This window comes from Myxine glutinosa, chromosome 2 (genome assembly GCF_964187855.1).
Source record: "Myxine glutinosa chromosome 2, kmMyxGlut1.1, whole genome shotgun sequence".
NCBI lineage: Eukaryota > Metazoa > Chordata > Myxini > Myxiniformes > Myxinidae > Myxine > Myxine glutinosa.
The window spans coordinates 35139429-35157902 of NC_136262.1; the positions used below are offsets into that span (position 1 = coordinate 35139429).

Below are 18474 nucleotides of genomic sequence, written 5' to 3' on the forward strand. Positions count from 1 at the left end.
CTTCTCCGCGTAAGTCTCCTTACAACGCGCGCGCCTCCAACAACTCCTCTCCGACGAGCGCGCCTCCGACAAGTCCTCTTACAACGCGTGCGCCTCCAACAAGTCCTCTTACAACGTGCGCGCCTCCAACAAGTCCTGTGAAAGGGCTTTGCGCTCGCTTATATATCTCCACCAGCAAAACGCTCCGCGAGCCTAAAACCACGCCTGTCGGCGATGTCCCTTCAGCTCTGGTTGGCTGGTGAGGGCTTACCGGCTCTGCCTTTGACGGCTGGATGACGTGGCCACACCTTCTGGGCGTTCCGCCCCCTTTCCCGGGCCTCACCGCGTGGCTTATGGCGGCGTTTGGACGGAAGCCCAGCGAGGCTGCGAACGCTGCTAACAAAGGCGCGTAACAAATTGGGAGAGCCATAGGGCAGACTGGAGGCCGCGTAATGGCGTCGCTGGGAGAGGGAGGTTGCAAACTGAACGGAATGGGGCCTACTTCTTATTTGATTGACACAACGCAGATTCAACTATTGGAAACATGGCCTTATCTAAAACACATACTAATGAAATAACTGGAATCCTATGGTGGCCTACGTGTTGCTTGTGGACTAACTAGGGGTGCTACCTTTAACCTTTAATGATGTTGAATTTATTTACACAAGTGTGGGTTCTAAAAACCGCAACAATACATATATATATATATATATTGTTGCGGTTTTGAGAATCCACACTCTTGTGTAAATATGACATTAAAGGGTTAAAGGTTGCACCCCATAGTTAGGCCACAAGCAACATGTAGGCCACCATAGGACTTCAGTTATTTCATTAGTATGTGTATAGGTAAGGCCATGTTTCCAATAGTTGAATCTGCGTTGTGTCAATCAAATAAGAAGTAGGCCCATTCCGTTCATTTTGTCAGCCTCCCTCTCCAAGCGACGCCATTACGCGCCCTCCAGTCGGCCTCATGGCCCCTCCCAAGTGTTACGCGCCTCGGCCAGCAGCAGCTGCCTTAGCGGTCGCTCAACGCCGCCATAAGCCATGAGGCAAGGCCCGAGAAAGGGGGCGGAGCGCCAGGAAGAAGGTGTGGCCACGTCAACCCACCATCAGGGCGTGGCCGGTAAGCGATAAGCAGCCAACCAGGGCTGAAGTGACATCACCGACATGCGTGGCTTTGGGGCTCGCGGAGCGATCGCTTGGTTGCGTTATAAAAGTGCGAACGCAAAGCCCTTTCACAGGACTGACTGGGAAACGCGCATTGCAAAAGGACTCATGAGAGATACGGCGCGCTTGATGAGAGAACTTACCGGAGGACCTTATTAAAGGAGGACCATATTAAAGGAGGGCCTTATTAAAGGAGGACTTATCGGGAGAGCGCACCTTTGTGAAGAGATATACGGCGCGCTTGATGAGAGAACTGCCCAAGATGGCGCGTACAGGACTGTGAGGGCTGCAAGGAAGCGCGCTGATTAAGAGAACATTGGAGAGAGGGGGCGTTTGGCACGAGTGTGCACCGATTATATTACGTACGCAGGACACCAGCCTTCCCCCCGCTATATAATTGTCCGGTCGCGTTCCACTACACGTGGAGAGCTGCTGCCGTTTTCCATCTGCTGCACGGTACGAGTCGAGGACTGGACGAGGTGGACGTCATCGCCGGACCCTCTACCTGTTCCACCCTACCATCTACAATCCCCGTGTGAGTATCTGGTATTAAGAATAAGACTGTTTAAGGCTGCCCTGTGTTCTTCTTCTTCCTCCCCCTATCCTGTACATTCTTTCGTTTCCTTTTCTCCTTCTTGTAAATTGTTAATAAACCAATCTTTGTTCTTCCTATTTTCTGGGTTTCCTCTTTATCCGATCGCATTCGTCTTTTCTCAATTGGGCAAACGTGGCACGATTAGGAACCACTCAGAATCGGGTTTAGTCCCTGTTAACGGCCCGAATCGCGGCTCGCTTCGCTCGGCGTGTCCACCAACGCCGTGGTTCGGGCGGGAGTTATTTCCCCGCTTCACGGTCGGGGTTAGTAATTAGGTATTCGAACTAAATTGACCAATAACCCTACCTAATACCGACCGGAAGGAGCGTATAACTTCCAGGACTCGGGTCGGCCAGATAAAAAGCAAGGGGATTAACCCTCCCTTGATAAGGGGAGAGCCGACGTCCGAGATCTGCAACAATATATTAGGGTGGTCCAAAAATTTGAAGATTGGATTTTCATTTCTCCACAAGCCTGCCCCTATTCCTATTGAAGAAAGTATTTTGTGGTGAAAATTTGAGCTTGATTGGACAATATTTAGAGGTAGCTCAAAATGTTGACAAATTTTAATGAATAATAAGATACAGAATTTTTAGCATCATACATCAAATCATAGATAATTATCTATTTTCAATTACTCAAATTATTTATTATTGTTATTGTTGTCGTTTGTTTGTAAACTAATAAATAATTATGTACAATGTACCATTGTACAATGTACATATATGTTCAATTGTTCATTGTTCATTGTTCAATGTTCATTCATATAGTCAAATTAAGATTAAAAACAAAACAGTAGATTAAACATTCATGTATTAATTTGACAATAAATTATTTATTGGAAAAAGTAAATCATCCATCAGAAAATATAAAATATCTATCAGAGACGATAAAACAAAAATCATCAGAACAATTAAAACAAAGTAAACATCAGAATACACATAATTTGAATGATTTTACGTAACATTGTTTTCAGAAACTTGTGTTTCAAAACATTGCCTACTTCTTTGACAAGATGGCTTTGGTTGACTGGAAAGTTTTCACGATGAAGTTTCACAACTCTCAACACAAATTGCTTCTGCTCTTCATTCTTGGTCAGAGTGTCATGGAAAGTTTGGATGACAGCAACACCCCGCTCAGCACAGTCATTGATAACCTTCATGCTGCGTATCTTCTTCTCAAGCTCTTGGTATGAGTTGTCTGTGTTCCAGAGGTGTTGCTCCTTTTCCAGAAAACTCAGTGATACTTCTTTGTCAGACTCTGAGATGACAACACCAAATAATTCAAGAGATCGACTTGTGATGTAGGTGTCCACTGAGTCAGAAAGCCTGAAGGCTTTAGCATATATCCTATGAATATTGTTTGGCGTTGGAGCCCGCTTGAAGTTCTTCACCATCTTTGCCTTTGTCTCATCATCTACCCGGCTATCAAAAAGAGCTAATGCAGCAAGGTGTTCTGATAAATACCAGAGGTGTCTAGTGAATGCTTTGACAGCAGTTTCACGGACAACCATATCTGGGTAAGAATCAAGGGTTTAAATAAGAAGCAAATCATTGAGAGGTGCCTTTATGGGTAGCGGTGCCTCATTGCGCCTTTGGGCTTCTGGAAAGCGCCTTTGGGCGCTTTTGGGCTTCTGGAAAAGCGCTATACAGCGCCTTTGGGCTTCTGGAAAAGCGCTATACAAAATAAATGAATTATTATTATTATTATTATTGCCAGAATCTCGCATACACAAGTGCAACAAAAAGAGCAATCTGTGTGATTCCCTTCAATTCACGTGATGTTAGCTTTATTTGGTCTTTGAAGAGAACGATCTTGAGAGCATATATGGCTTTCATCATCCAGTGGGCATTGTGCATAGCTCCTGGGGCACGGAATTTCACCTCTCTGGCCTCACATCCACCCAGAAATGTATGGCATAGTCTCAGAAGTTCTTCATAGTCATCACGTGGGTGTGTTCTTCGAGTGCAGCTGCATAAAAATGTATCATATTCTGACATTCAACAAGGTTATCGGAAAATATTTTATCTTCTACTTGGAACCTCTTCTTGTCAATTAAAGGCCACTTTTTCTGAAACCTCTTGAACAGTCTGATCTCAGGTCCGCTAGTGGGTCCTATGACTTTAGTTGTAACATCAGAGAGCATTACTTCAAACACATGATGACGACATGCAATCCAGACAAGCTTAGCATCCAAAGCTGCTTCAATGAGGGTACATGCTCCGTTTCTCAGCCCTGTGTTGGATGCAGTGGTGTCAAACACTATGCCTTTCACCAACTGTTTGACATTCCACTCCTCAAGATGTTGTATGCATGCATTTGCTTGTGCTACACCAGTGCCTTGGGGAATTTTTGGGACTCCAAGCAACTTCTCGGTATTCATACCAGTTACAAGTATCGCTACCCGATCAACAGATTCTTTGTGATTGCCAGTATAATCAGGGAGCAGTTTCCCATCCCAGTGTAGTAGGAGTGGTCTATTACATGAGAAATTTGCCTTTTATTCAGTGGCCATTATTTCCCTTCCACGAATTCGAGCACGACGAATTCCACTGTGTGACAGAGAAATGTCTTCAATGGTATGACCAAGAGATTGTGCAAAAGCACTGGCCACAAACATAGCACGCCGATCTGAGAGATTTACTCTGTCCAGAGTTGCCACTATTGCTGGAGTGATCACCTTGATGGGAGCCTTTTTCGCCTGTTTGGCAGAAGATGGACTTTGGAGTTTGAATTCATTGTCCCCTGAATCGGAGCTTTCAATCTCAGACTCATCATCATCATCAACCACAGCCGATGTTGATGGAACAGATTGCATTGCTGTTAGAGTCCCAGCAGCATGTTTCTTCTTTCTTTTATCTTCATTCTCAAGCCTGATACGCTTTCTGTTCTCCTTCACTGCCAGAGTGTTGTCCACAGATCCCATACGTGAACTTGAGGGATCCTCACGCTGCATGATAAGGAATGCTTTGTCTTCTTCATTCGTCATTTTCTCAAGCGCATCATTTGGTGAGATATCGAAGAGGGATTGAAGATCATCTTTGAACATCTGCTCCTTCACTCTATAGTTTTCGAATGTCTTGGTTCTATTTTTCTTTACCAGTTTGTAGGCATCATACAACTTCAAAAGTTGGCGCTCACAGGAATCTACTCTCTGCACTGGAATTCGTGCTTTCTCCCAGTATGCACACACAGCTTGTACACTAAGTTTGGCACTTTCACGAACTGTATGGTGTTCTTGTATGTGATGGTACACCATTTTCTGCAATGTGTGTCCTTTGGTTGGTAGTCGCCCACATATTATTTCCTTTTCAGACTTGCCCAGCAACCAAACTGTGGAAGAGCTGCGAGTTTCTGCCATCTGAAAAAAACAGGATAAATTTAAAATGTTACGTTTTGAGCAACCTCTAAATAAGTTCCAATTGACTTCATATTTGGTTCATATGATCTTTATAAACATAGGAACAAGGGCAGCCATGTGGAGCATGGATTTTTAATAGTATTAAATATTACATATATCTGTGGATTACATATATCTGTATATCTGTATGATATATACACACACGAGTATATAGGCATAATGAACCTGCCATTCACAGCTTTAAAAACACTGCAAGAGCCCTCTGTACTAGGTGTCGTAGTGAGCTCATTGTGATGCTGAGTCACTGCTGAGCAATCTTGTAAGTCATGCAATTTATTTGTGTTGCCAAGCTGTTAGTTATTGAGTCAGTCACAAATTATTTTGTGGAAAATGCAATTCCTTCTCGCTCGATTCAAATCTTGGGTTTTCGTGAAATGAATTCCATTGTTCATTGCTGCACCTTTGGCAATCTCTTTAGATACTCAGGAAATGTTGGAGCTGTTGATATTTTCATGAGGTGGCTGTGAAAGGGTTTTATTTCAAAATAATGTTTGCCAAAAGCATATATACACAAAGAATTAAGTTAAGCACCCCCCCGTTTTTTTACAACCTCGCACATTACAAGTTTGTTGTCGTCAAAACAGTGTAATATACCCATGATATTGCTATATTTTCTGGAGAAGTGATATTATGGTCACATAAAAACATAACAATCATGCCGTTTTCAATATTTTATTCTGAATAATTTAAGGTGAAATTTTTTGGGAATTTTAGGCATATTTTCACCTCAATTTAAGTATGGAGCTATAGGTCCATCACGGACAGTGTGGATGACGTTTATGTTTTCTAACGTACAGTCATTGTTCTGAGAAGACCTCTAGCGATCTTTGCGTCAATAACGTGTGTAGGACCCACGTGATCGGATGGAGCAAGGTGCTGTGACAACCATCCCCTGGCCTGCGTACAGTCCTGACCTGAACCCCCTCGAGCACGTTTGGGACATGTTGGGACGACAAATTGCGAAGATGGTCCCTCCAATAGCCAATCTGGATGAATTGGAACGTGCATTACATCGGGAATGGAACAACCTGCCACAGCAACGCATACGACGGCTTACAGGGTCTATGAGACGTAGGGTTGAGTCAGTGATCCGATCACGTGGGTCCTACACACGTTATTGACGCAAAGATCGCTAGAGGTCTTCTCAGAACAATGACTGTACGTTAGAAAACATAAACGTCATCCACACTGTCCGTGATGGACCTATAGCTCCATACTTAAATTGAGGTGAAAATATGCCTAAAATTCCCAAAAAATTTCACCTTAAATTATTCAGAATAAAATATTGAAAACGGCATGATTGTTATGTTTTTATGTGACCATAATATCACTTCTCCAGAAAATATAGCAATATCATGGGTATATTACACTGTTTTGACGACAACAAACTTGTAATGTGCGAGGTTGTAAAAAAACGGGGGGGTGCTTAACTTAATTCTTTGTGTATATTTGTGTGTTCCACAAAACAGCTTGTCCTGTTGAAGAAATGTTATTATTTCCTCAGATTAGGACCAGTGGATATATATTTATGAAATCAAATTGTACACTGCTTCTTTCCTATTCCATCTCCAGGCACTGCATGATGTCATTTTTCCTCCATTTTTGTTCTTTCTTGTTTTCTTTCTTGTTTGTTTGTTTGTTCGGGCGATATCTCAGCCATCCTTTGAGTTAGGACGCTGAAATTTGGCCACAATAGTGAGCACGTGCTTTGGCAAAAATGATATATTTTCATAAATTGATTAATTATTACCGATTTATGAAGTACTTATTTATTTTCTTTCTCATCTGGGAAATATCTCAGGCACCTTTTGAGCTGAGAAGCTGATATTTGGACACGACAGTGACCAAGTGATTTGGCAATAAAGGGTATTTTTAATTTATTGATTAATCAATTTATTGAGTCATTATTATTTTTTTCGATTAATTACTTAATTATTTTTCAAAAAGTTAGATTTGAATGAAGCATTGTGGTTTAGGTATGCTACTAGCCAATTGATTAAGAAATTATTTTATGATTACTATTTATTTATTTTATTTATGCAATTAATCAATTAATCATTGAATTGTTGTGCACCGTTCCTTCCCAATTCCGTCTCCTTGTGATGGAGAATATGTTATTTCTTTATTTGGCATGGGGGCGGTGTACTTTGAATGTATCTCTACTTGTTTTGCCTCTAACTTCTCTCACCCCATCCTTTTTTGTCCAGATAAACTGATTATGGCAATTGTCATTATATGTACTAGGGCATGCCCGTACTATATATAAGCTAGGACGTGCCCGTACGTGGGTGCCCGTTCCTTGCCAAAAAAAAAAAAAAAAAAAAATTTGTGTAGGGGTGTGTGTGTGTAAACATCCTAGGGCGTGCCCGTACGTGGGTGCAAAAAAACATGCGTGCAAACAACAACAACAAAAAAAAACTTTGAAACCACGTGGCAGTAACGACCACAGAACCCCCCCCCCCCCTCTATTTACATGAATGGTTTGGTCCATTCGCAACGACCACAGAACCCCCCCCCTCTATTTACATGCAATGGTTTGGTCCATTCGCAACGCCAAAGCGAACGGCGAACGGCTAAATCGCCATAGCTCGGTAAGTACTTGTCCGATTAATTTCAAACCTTGAAAAGGCACATCCTCGGGTCCCCAGCAATATACCTGGCAAGTTTAAAGTATATCGGACCCGTGGTTGTCGAGAAACAGCGGTCACAGACAAACATACACACATACACACATACACACATACACACATACACACATACACACATACACACAGAGATTAATGGAATTATAGATAGATATCTGACTCTGGACTTTAAAAGCCCTCTGCTCACAAATATATTGCTTATGGAAGAGTTTGAGGGCAAGGGAACTTTTTCTCCAAAGTCTCCTAGCCAGATGTTGCTGTCATTCAAATTATATTAATTTCTCAAACAATTTTCACATTATTTTGGGTTTGGCTGCCAGTCAAGCTTTAGGGCTGACAGCTTAGCTTAGATTTCATGTACTGTACTTACCTTTGAGCTATCTAGTCTTAGGCTCACGATAAACTATTCACCATGGTACTTCACAGGCAGGGTGTTGCACGAATGGCAACACTGTCATTTGGAGGTGGTACTGGACCTGGCTCCCATCTGCTTTTGCTTGTTGTGCTGTGATTTTGGTTGCATCTGCTTTGGATTTTGCTTGTGAAGATAACATGATGCCTTTTGAAACGAGTAAGCTATTGTGTATTGATCTTCTGCTTTAACAGTTATATTTATTCCCACCTTCTTGTACAGTCAGCCACAGAAGGTTTTTGCCTCAAGTCTTTCATGAACTGGCTGGCCAGGCTGGACATTTGACTGGAGTTGATTTCGGCAGGAATTTTGAATTTGTTTATTGTGATTGAACATTTAGCAAATTCTAAATTTGTCTCATGGTTTGAGGATGGTTTTGGTAGCACCCTGCGGTGGAGTAGCGATGTATCCAGGGTTTACTTTCACCTAGAAAACACTCATGACCTCTAATTTCATCAAGAAACCTTCTTTGGATAAAATTTATATAACCAAGAGGGGGAGTTGCTTTGCAATGTCCCATACCGGTCCCAACGAATGTTTTTGTTCCAAGCAAAAACAGTATAACTCATTGAAAAATTAGCGAAATGGCCCGAAACTCAAACTTGTTATGTAACTTATCAAATAAAGCCATGTTCCAAGTTTCAGTTGAATATGTGAAAGGGTATGGAAAATAAGGCCACAAAACCCCAGGTGAGACAGACAGATGGACGGACAGACAGACAGAGAGCAAACCTTCAGTCCCTTCTGGGTAGGGGGCTAATAAAAGGACAGTCTGTCCCTTTGTCCCGTTTTCTGTCTCCTTTCTCACAGCTTTGTGTGTGGTCACCAAATGTGTGTGCATAAATTAACATTGTCGTAAATTAAGCTTACAGATTCCAAATTTATTTCCAACTCCTCTTTTTATTTCCATTTTGCTCGGGTGGAAGTAGACCTTTGTTAAAGCGCGTTCTCCATGCTGGATATCCTCATGGCATTCGGGTGGGCAGCACTTCAAGGCCAACTGTCAGAGGATTGTTGTTGTGGTTCTCTCCATTCATTCCCTTAATCACAGGATTATTGTTGTTCTATGACCCTCTTGTCCTAAAAAATCCCATACCTTCTCATCAACGATATCCGCTCTTCTAATATTAATAATTTGGCATTTTTACCGGTCACTTTGCTGACGGATTTAATCAAAAGACAGCATGTTGTACTTCATAAGCATTATGCTCCATTCACTCTATAATTTTCCTGAAGTCATCTTCCATCTATTCAGAAGTCAGCTGACATCATCCTCGCCAGCCAACCATCCTTGCTGCTTCTGTATGACACAATCAAACATCACTTCTACTTTGCAGTGAAGCTCAGTGTTGGATGCTTTGGTTTAAACCTCTGCTTAAAATGAGTGAAATTAAACATTTTGAAGATTTCGAATTATTCATACTCAAATTACTCCGACAATAACTAATGCATGTTATCAAATTGTTTAAATTTGCTTTAGATAAGAAGATAATGATTTGTAATACCAGCTACCACCGGGTGGCACTACATGATACACATTTACATAGGAAGAATTTGGGGTCTTCCTCCACCCTCAATCCCCTTCCCCAGAAATGCTACCCAGATAGAAACCATACTTGGAGTACCCAAAGGCAAAAAGCAAAATTTGGTTGGAGTTGGTTCAGTTATTATTATTATTTTTTTTTTGAAGCATATTGTCGTGCGACTACCCTGTAGTGAACACCGCAGGGCGACACGGATGACCAAACGAGCTTTACTCCAAGGCGTTCAATCCAATGATGACGATATTCTTTACACGCGGGGGAAGGAGGATGACAAACTTACCTGGACGGCTTCCACCCGACGTCTTCGCACCTGGATAAATTAATTCCAAGCCGACACAGAATTAAAATGTACAATAAAAAGGTTTAACAAAAAATAATGCAGGACAATGAAAAGGTAACACTAAATTCCTAAATTGAGGGACCCTCCATACAGACTCGATTACAGAAACAGGGAAAAAATAACTGTGAAAATAAATGTGTGTTTATGTGGCACTTAGCTCTAATCGGCTGTTGAACCTCGTCAGGAATCGTCCTTGCGCGTGAAAATATGCTCGTTGGCACGAAGTCTGTGCGCGGGAACGACCTTGGCGCTCAGCTCGCTCTTCCAGCCGCCGAGCCCAAAGCGAGCAGGCCGCGCTCGTCCACTCACCGTCTGTTCCACACCAGCTCCCACGTCCCCCAGCGCAAGAGCTGTATGAACTCCGACCACTCGCCGTCTGCTCCACACCAGCACCCACATCTCCCAGCGCAAGAGCACTATGAATTCCGACCACTCACCGTCTGCTCCACACCAGCACCCACGTCCCCCAGCGCAAGAGCGCTATGAACTCCCGAAGCAGAGTGAGATATCAAATCGTGACTGTTCACAGCCAAAGCCAGAAGGTCAGAGCCAGCCACGAGAAGGCAAAGAAGAGAGGAGGCCAAGAGGAGGAAGAAGAGTTTGCTATGGAATCCCGAAGCAGAGAGCTTTTCGGCGACCGTTCATCAACAAAGCCAGGACTCGAGAGTGAGAGCAAACCAAGAGCGAGGAACAGCCAAGAGGATGAAGCCAAGAGAATGAAGCCAAGAAGAGAAAATGTCCGCAGAGCGTTCCTTTATACTCAAGGCTCTGACGTCATCCGTGCCTACTCCACCAATCCAATAAACCCATCTTAGCTGTCTTTGCGCCAATCAATCCTGGACCAATCACTGCTCTTTGGGGCGTGGCCTCCCGGATCTGCCTGTTTGTTGTGGCAATGTGACGGCTGGCAGCGCCAGCAGTATTGTTCGATGCCTGGTTTCCAGTTGGTTTTTATTTAGTGTGGTAAATGCACGATTTCCTGGCTATGTGTTTGTGCTGCATGGGTCATAAGGAACAGAGGAAAAATTAACAGAGGCCATTACATACAGGGGATTTATTACCCATAATCCCCAACTAATTAACATAACCCCACCCGTCGTGATGGGAATGAAGATACGAGCTTGCACGACATACGGTCTATCAGATCCTTACTTATGATACATGAGGGTTTCTTCTTCTTCACGACAGTCGGAGCACACTACCTATGCAATTATACCTGGACTAAGGTATTGTCTACCCCCTACAAACGTAACAATATATACATAAATAAACAAAACAAATGTTTCTAATAATATTAAACTGTTTGTATTATTAAGCCCATTTGTGCAATATTTTAGTTCAATTGCAATCAAGTGAATTTGTTTTTATCTGTCGAGGGGATGCCTTTTTATACACATTGAAACATCAATTAAAATTTTCCTGCTTTAGTTGCAATTACATGTATGAGTCAAATAAAACTGTTTAATGTCAGTTGGGAATCAAACGGAATAATATACTGTAGAACCCTGACATTCGCGGGGGATGCATTTCTGAAAAATGCCACGAATGTCGAATCCACAAATGTCAGGGCATTGTTTCAATGGGAAAAAGGGGGATAGGTTCCCGGCAGTTCATGATTCATAAGGGAAGAAATCCAAAGTCCCACAAATATGCCCATGAAAAACCACAAATATGTGAAGTACAGGGCTGTGAATGTTGAAGCATGTCAGAAAAACCGCAAATACGCCCATGAAAAACCGCGAATACGCCCGTGAAAAACCGCGAATACGCCCGTGAAAAACCACAAATACGCCCGTGAAAACCGCGAATACGCCCGTGAAAAACCGCGAATACGCCCGTGAAAAACCGCAAATACGCCCGTGAAAAACCACAAATACGCCCTTGAAAAACCGCGAATACACCCGTGGAAAACCGCAAATACGCACGTGAAAAACCACAAATACGCCCGTGAAAAACCACAAATACGCCCGTGTAAAACCACCCGTGAAAAACCGCCCGTGAAAAACCGCAAATACGCCCGTGAAAAACCGCAAATAGGCCCGTGAAAAACCGTAAATACGCCCGTGAAAAACCGCAAATATGCCCGTGAAAAACCACGAATACTCGAAGCACAGGCCATGAATGTAGAAGCCTGTCACATTTTATGAACTACGAATACGCGGGGTCCGCTAATGTTGGGACCGCCAATTTTGAGGTCGGACAGCACAATAACCACTGTACTATGGTATACTGTTATGTCATTGTTGATAAGGAGAGCGGCAAAGATATTTTTCATGCTGCAAACTCCGATGCTTAAAAGCTTGTTGCAAAGTGTCTTCAACATGCGAAACACCATGAATGTCCCAATTGTGGGTATATCTATTTATTACGTATGCATGGGAGAGGCAAATTGAGAAAAGGAAGAGATTCAATGAGAAACCAAGTTTTGATGTACAGTGGCCTGGCAGGATCATAAACTGAAAGGTAGTGCATTCGCCTTTGAGCTTTCTTGTCTGGGTTTGATTTCTGGCCCGACCACGCGTACTAAATTATTTTTATTCCTGTTCAAACAATCAGAAAATGAATTTTTCTCTCCAGAACACTTCCTGATAAACACTTTATGGATGTTGCTTGCACAAAAGTGTTTTTGTTGTTGTAAACCACTAAAGGTTCTTGCATATGTAAAGGAACTGTAATTGTTACCTTATGATACTTCAACTCCCATTAAAACCATGCTGGTTCCTCTTCATAAACTGTTCTGTACAAAAGCTCAGAAAAACCTAAGATGTGGTTAGATATTTAACCCATGGATGCAGTGATTGGGCCTCGGAGGCCCACAAGGTTTTTTTTGTTGCAAAAACTATGTTGCACAATTTTTTTTGGGAATGAGCCTCATTTTTACCAACTTTCATGTTGTTACACAAAATTCAGTGATATAAAAAATATATATTTCATTCAGGCTCGTGGGAAAATCTTAATTCTTCACTTATAACCCGAAAATCCGACACTAATGCAGGCCTGGGGCCTTCGAGGCCCCGCATAAATGTTGTTGTACCACTATGTTATATCATTATTTTCTTGATATGAGCCTCATTATATGCTCCTATAACTTGGTTACAAATAATTCAGTGACAAAAATATGAAAATTTCATTCAGGTTAGAGGCAAAATCTTCATTCTTCACCCATAACATGAATGCAGGCCAGGGTCTTAGAGACCAGCCATACATGTTGTTGTTCTACTATGTTATAATCATTATTTTCTTGATATGAGCCTCATTATATGCTCCGATAACTTGGTTACAATAATTCAGTGACAAAAATATGAAAATTTTCATTCAGGTTCGTGGGAAAAGCTTCATTCTTCATTCATAAAACGAATGCAGACATGGGGCATTAGAGGCACCTCATAATTTTACTTGTGTTATAACCATGTTATATAATTATTTTCTTTGCATGAGCCTTCTTGTATGCTCCTATAATAGGCTATGAGCCAAGGGGGTTGGTCGGTACCATACAGATGGAGTAAGGCTCATTGTGATTTTTAGCAAGATATATGTCCCTAGATATGAAAAAAAAGTGATAGCAGTGTATAACTCTCGGCCATCTCTGTGTTATCACCCGAAATATTATTATAGGCTATGAGCCAAGGGGGTTGGTCGGTACCATACAGATGGAGTAAGGCTCATTGTGATTTTAGCAAGATATATGTCCCTAGATATGAAAAAAAAGTGATAGCAGTGTATAACTCTCGGCCATCTCTGTGTTATCACCCGAAATATTATTATACGCCTGCTTCGCTTCGCCAAAAAATGTGATATTTGCTAAAATTGGAATAAATATGTTTTTAAGGACCACAGAGTGCCAATAATTTGCATACTGGATGCCAACTAATATAGTAATAGAAATATAGAACATTTGTGGGGGTCATTTATCAAAATATTGATATAATGACAAAAAATATGTTAAATTTAGTGAAAAAGTGGTCGAAATCGCTTCGAGTTCAGAATTCACATTGTACATTTTTGTCAATATTTCAAAAATGAAAACTCCCAGAGTAACATTTGACCCCTCAAAATCTTCGCAAGGAACCACTGCATTGGAATATATCATTACTTTGTAATATGGTGGTTGTTTGGGGCACATATTTTGGCAAAGTTCAAAATATGTTCAACCATACCCCCTAATTTTGATATTTTGGAACGAAACATAGCTTTTGAACATTTTAGGTTTATTCGTCTACTACTTTTGGTATCTCAGTGTAATTTTTGGTATTAGCTAGTATCCTAAAGTAGGTTTGTAACATCAGCTACATTATCTATCTATAATTCCAGTAATCTCTGTGTGTGTGTGTGTGTGTATGTCTGTGTGTGTGTTTGTTTGTCTGTGACCGCTGTTTCTCGACAACCACGGGTCCGATATACTTGCAACTTGCCAGGTATATTGCTGGGGACCCGAGGATGTGCCTTTTCAAGGTTTGAAATTAATCGGACAAGTAGTTACCGAGCTATGTCCAAAAAACGATTCAACCAATCAGAGAGCAGCGAGCTATCACGTGTGCCGAACGTGCCGAACAGACTCTGCCTCGGACGGCACATTTGAGAGCGTATTCATTTATTTCACGTTGGCAAACTATGTTGGCGTTAAACTATGTTTTAAAACTAATTAAAACTAATTTGCGATTCATCGTAACTGCGATTTGCGACCTTCCGGACAGTGAAGACTTCACTTCCGGCAGCCAATCACAGAATGCGTTGTTGCGAGCCGAGCCGAGCGCGTGCGCCATTACGGTTCGTAATTCGATTTCTTCCGGAGAAAATAATAATTTCTCGATTTCTTATGCGCATTATTTCTCCCAGAGCGAAGGGCGGAAGCGAAGAGCGTTGTTTTTTTTGTTTACGGGCGTACGGGCGTACGGGCGGGGTAGAGCGTACGGGTAGCGTTTTTTTTTTTTTTGGCAAGGAACGGGCACCCACGTACGGGCATGCCCTAGTATTTCACAATGCATGCAAACTTGCTCCACACTAGGTTTATCATGATCTCTCGAACAAATACGATCTCGATCTCGATCTCGGCACTCTGTGGTCCTTAAAAACATATTTATTCCAATTTTAGCAAATATCACATTTTTTGGCGAAGCGAAGCAGGCGTATAATAATATTTCGGGTGATAACACAGAGATGGCCGAGAGTTATACACTGCTATCACTTTTTTTTCATATCTAGGGACATATATCTTGCTAAAAATCACAATGAGCCTTACTCCATCTGTATGGTACCGACCGGTCAATTTGGGGGGTCTGGCTCATAGCCTATAACTTGGATATAAATAATTCGATGGAATGAATATAAATATATTTCATTCAGATTCGAGGTAAAACCTTCATTCATAACACATTACACATTACACATCACCCATTACACATACCCATAAACACATTACCCATTACAAATTACACATTTCACATTACACATAATCATGATAAGTAAATAAAATGCCCGGGCCTCCCAGGACTGCATTGGTGTAGGATTTTTGACAATGTTGTGGACATATACATTCTAAATAAAAGGATTAGTGAATCATATTTTGTTGAGCAAATACTCCTCCATGACCCTCAACTTTTTAGAGAAAAAAAAAGTTGAAAACCCAAGAACAAAAATAATTTTTTTCCAAATAAAATAAAATAAAGGATTAATTACTTGTATGGGATTCTTCCAAATAATAGGATCAATGATTCTCATTTTCTGAGCAAATACACGCCCATGAGCATCGACTTAGATTGAAAAAGGATATGAAAGAAAAAAAATCGATAAAAAATTAAAATAAAACAAACATTACACGAATACATCCGTTGGGCCTCCGAGGCCCAATGGCTGCGTTTATGTAGGATTTTTGACGCCTGCATCTAAGAGTTAAATGGAGGTTTGATAAATGTAGATTGGTTGATGATGCGGACAACCACAAGGTAACCTTCATTTTGCAAACAACCATTAACTCGTACATTGTGATTTGGCAATTACACATGTGAAATTACACAATTACACAATTACACATGTGAAACACAGTTTGACCGCTTGATGAGGAAGCGATGAAATAAAACCCCCCAAAAAACTGCAGTATTTCTTGCAAAGTAGTCTCCACAGGCTCCACAGGCAAATATAAGCCTCCACAGGTGAAATAAATGACATGACATGGCATAATCAAGGATAAACACAAGGGGTCATCATTCTTTCCCATCATTTCTGTGTTCCATCCACATGGCATCTGAGTTTTAATTATCTTGTGTTGTGGAAATATTTGCCCAAGGCACAACTTCTGCACCTTCTGGTACTTCCTGTTGATTAATGAAGTCTGAGACATTACAAGTGAAACTGCCATGTATGGGGAAATCCATGCCAGCCATTGTGTAATTTGTTTGGTCCTGCTGATGCTTTGCCAGTGGACTGTGGCTGATCATCAACTCCGATGTATTGCCTGGAGCAAAGATCAGGGCTACATAGCTCTTGGCGGAGACTGCGGCTTTCTGAATGTGATCAAGCTCGAACCAGGTAGGATGGTCCAAAAGTAGTAGCTACTTCCAATGAAGGTAATACATTGTTATTTGACTAGCAGCACAATAAAGGTAGCTTGTTCATCCATCAAGGCCAATTTGTTATCCACCTTAAGCAATTATATGGCAATCTGGATGCCTTGGTACAACACGTCAAGAGAAATCTTATTTTTGACTGAGAGTGAACGTTTCTTGCTTATGGAAAATTGGTCAGTTGTCACACTCTCACGTCATGAAGGTCCCAATTTTGGGACATCTATTTATTACGTATGCATGGGAGAAGCTGAATTGAGAAAAGGAAGAGATTAAATGAAAAACCTCCTCCATTTTAAATGGAAAACAGAGTTCTGATGTACAGTGGCATGATGTGATCATGAACTGAAATGTAGTGCATTTGACTTTGAGATTTGTAATCTGTGTTTCATTTCTGGCCTGACTATAAATTGACATCCTGGTGCTTTGCAGGCAAGACGTTGCATCAATAATTGTTTGCAGGCAATAGCTTGTTCTGGAAATTTCGATCAATTGCTTAGCGTCCTGGTTATTGCAGGGGTTGCTCAGCCGACTGTTCTGTCTGCCAGCATGCGTTGAAAGATGTTAAAGTTCCTGCAGTACCTTTCAAAACACAGAAAAAGTAGGAAATTGGGTGCTTGCACTTTGGCTGGCCATATTTTAATCCTCACTCCAGATCTCCAGTGGGCACTACATCAGCACCATAGCTCCACATCTCTGTAAATTATGAAAACCAGCAGCCAGGTGCCACATATGCATGGATGATTGAACATGTGCATGTAATGATGACTTTTTGCATTAAAAAAAACCACCTTTAGAGGCCATTTTTCCCCGCAAGCGGGGGTTGGCCTTTTTCGGGGACCGTGGTTGTTGTTGTTTTTTTTGGTCCCCTTTTTGAAGCAATGTTTTACGGCCGGATGCCCTTCCTGCCGCCAACCCTTTTTGTCGCCTTTTTACGACAAACAGGGAATTACCAGTGAACTGGTACTCAATTTGCCGACCTCGGAAGGATGACAGGCTGAGTCAACCCCCCTGGCGTTAATTCAGCGATCGACCGGGATTCGAACCCAGGATCCTAGGATCCTAAGCTGGCACCCTAGCCGCTAGCCCAACACCAGGGTAATGCACTTTTTGCATTACTAGATGGAATTCATAGAATACTTACCCTGCGCAGTCAACTTGGTGCGAACCATCTCTTCTGTTTTTGTAGGGTTTTTTTCTTTGTTTGAACATGGCTGCCAGACCACGTGAGCGATGACGTCACAAATTTATATTCTCTAATATAATTGTTGCGTAGATCACGCTCAATAAATTTCAAACCGATCAGACTAAGCATTGTCCCTGCCGAATTACGACGTCATAATTAAAGCACCAATGATGTCATTGTTAACAACACTTATTCCCCATGCAGAGATATTTACCATGAGCCATGTTTCAATTTTTTCCATAGAGCGGTTTTGGAGCTATAGAGGTGCAACGTTTTTTGGTTTTTCCAAGATGGCACCTGTACCACGTGACCTATGACGTCATAATTATCATTAAAACATGCTACAGGCGCTCCTATGGTCCAAATTTTGTGTCCATCGGACTAACAGTTGCAGAGAAATTTATTTTTTCATACTGATCAGATCGAGATGGACTTGTCAAATTATGACGTCATAATGAAGGCACCGATGACGTCATCATTAACATATCTTATTCCCCATGGGGAGTACTTCACAATGAGCCTTGTTTCAATTTTTTCCATTAAGCTGTTTTGGAGATATAGAGGTGTAACGTTTTTCCAAGATGGCATCCGTATCACGTGACCTATGACGTCATAATTATGAATA

At 41.6% G+C, this 18474-nt stretch overlaps 1 protein-coding gene across 5 annotated transcripts in view; it reads left to right on the forward strand.

Annotated features, from left to right (window-relative positions):
* The window catches only part of WDR35 (WD repeat domain 35), a 192075-nt gene that overhangs the window by 25588 nt on the left and 148013 nt on the right, over positions 1 to 18474 (forward strand). For all 5 annotated transcript variants that reach the window (XM_068108360.2, XM_068108362.2, XM_078773176.1 and 2 more), the window contains exon 2: positions 16520 to 16628. In XM_068108360.2, the coding sequence (XP_067964461.2) occupies positions 16520 to 16628 (109 nt within the window). The remainder of the gene's footprint in view (positions 1 to 16519; positions 16629 to 18474) is intronic.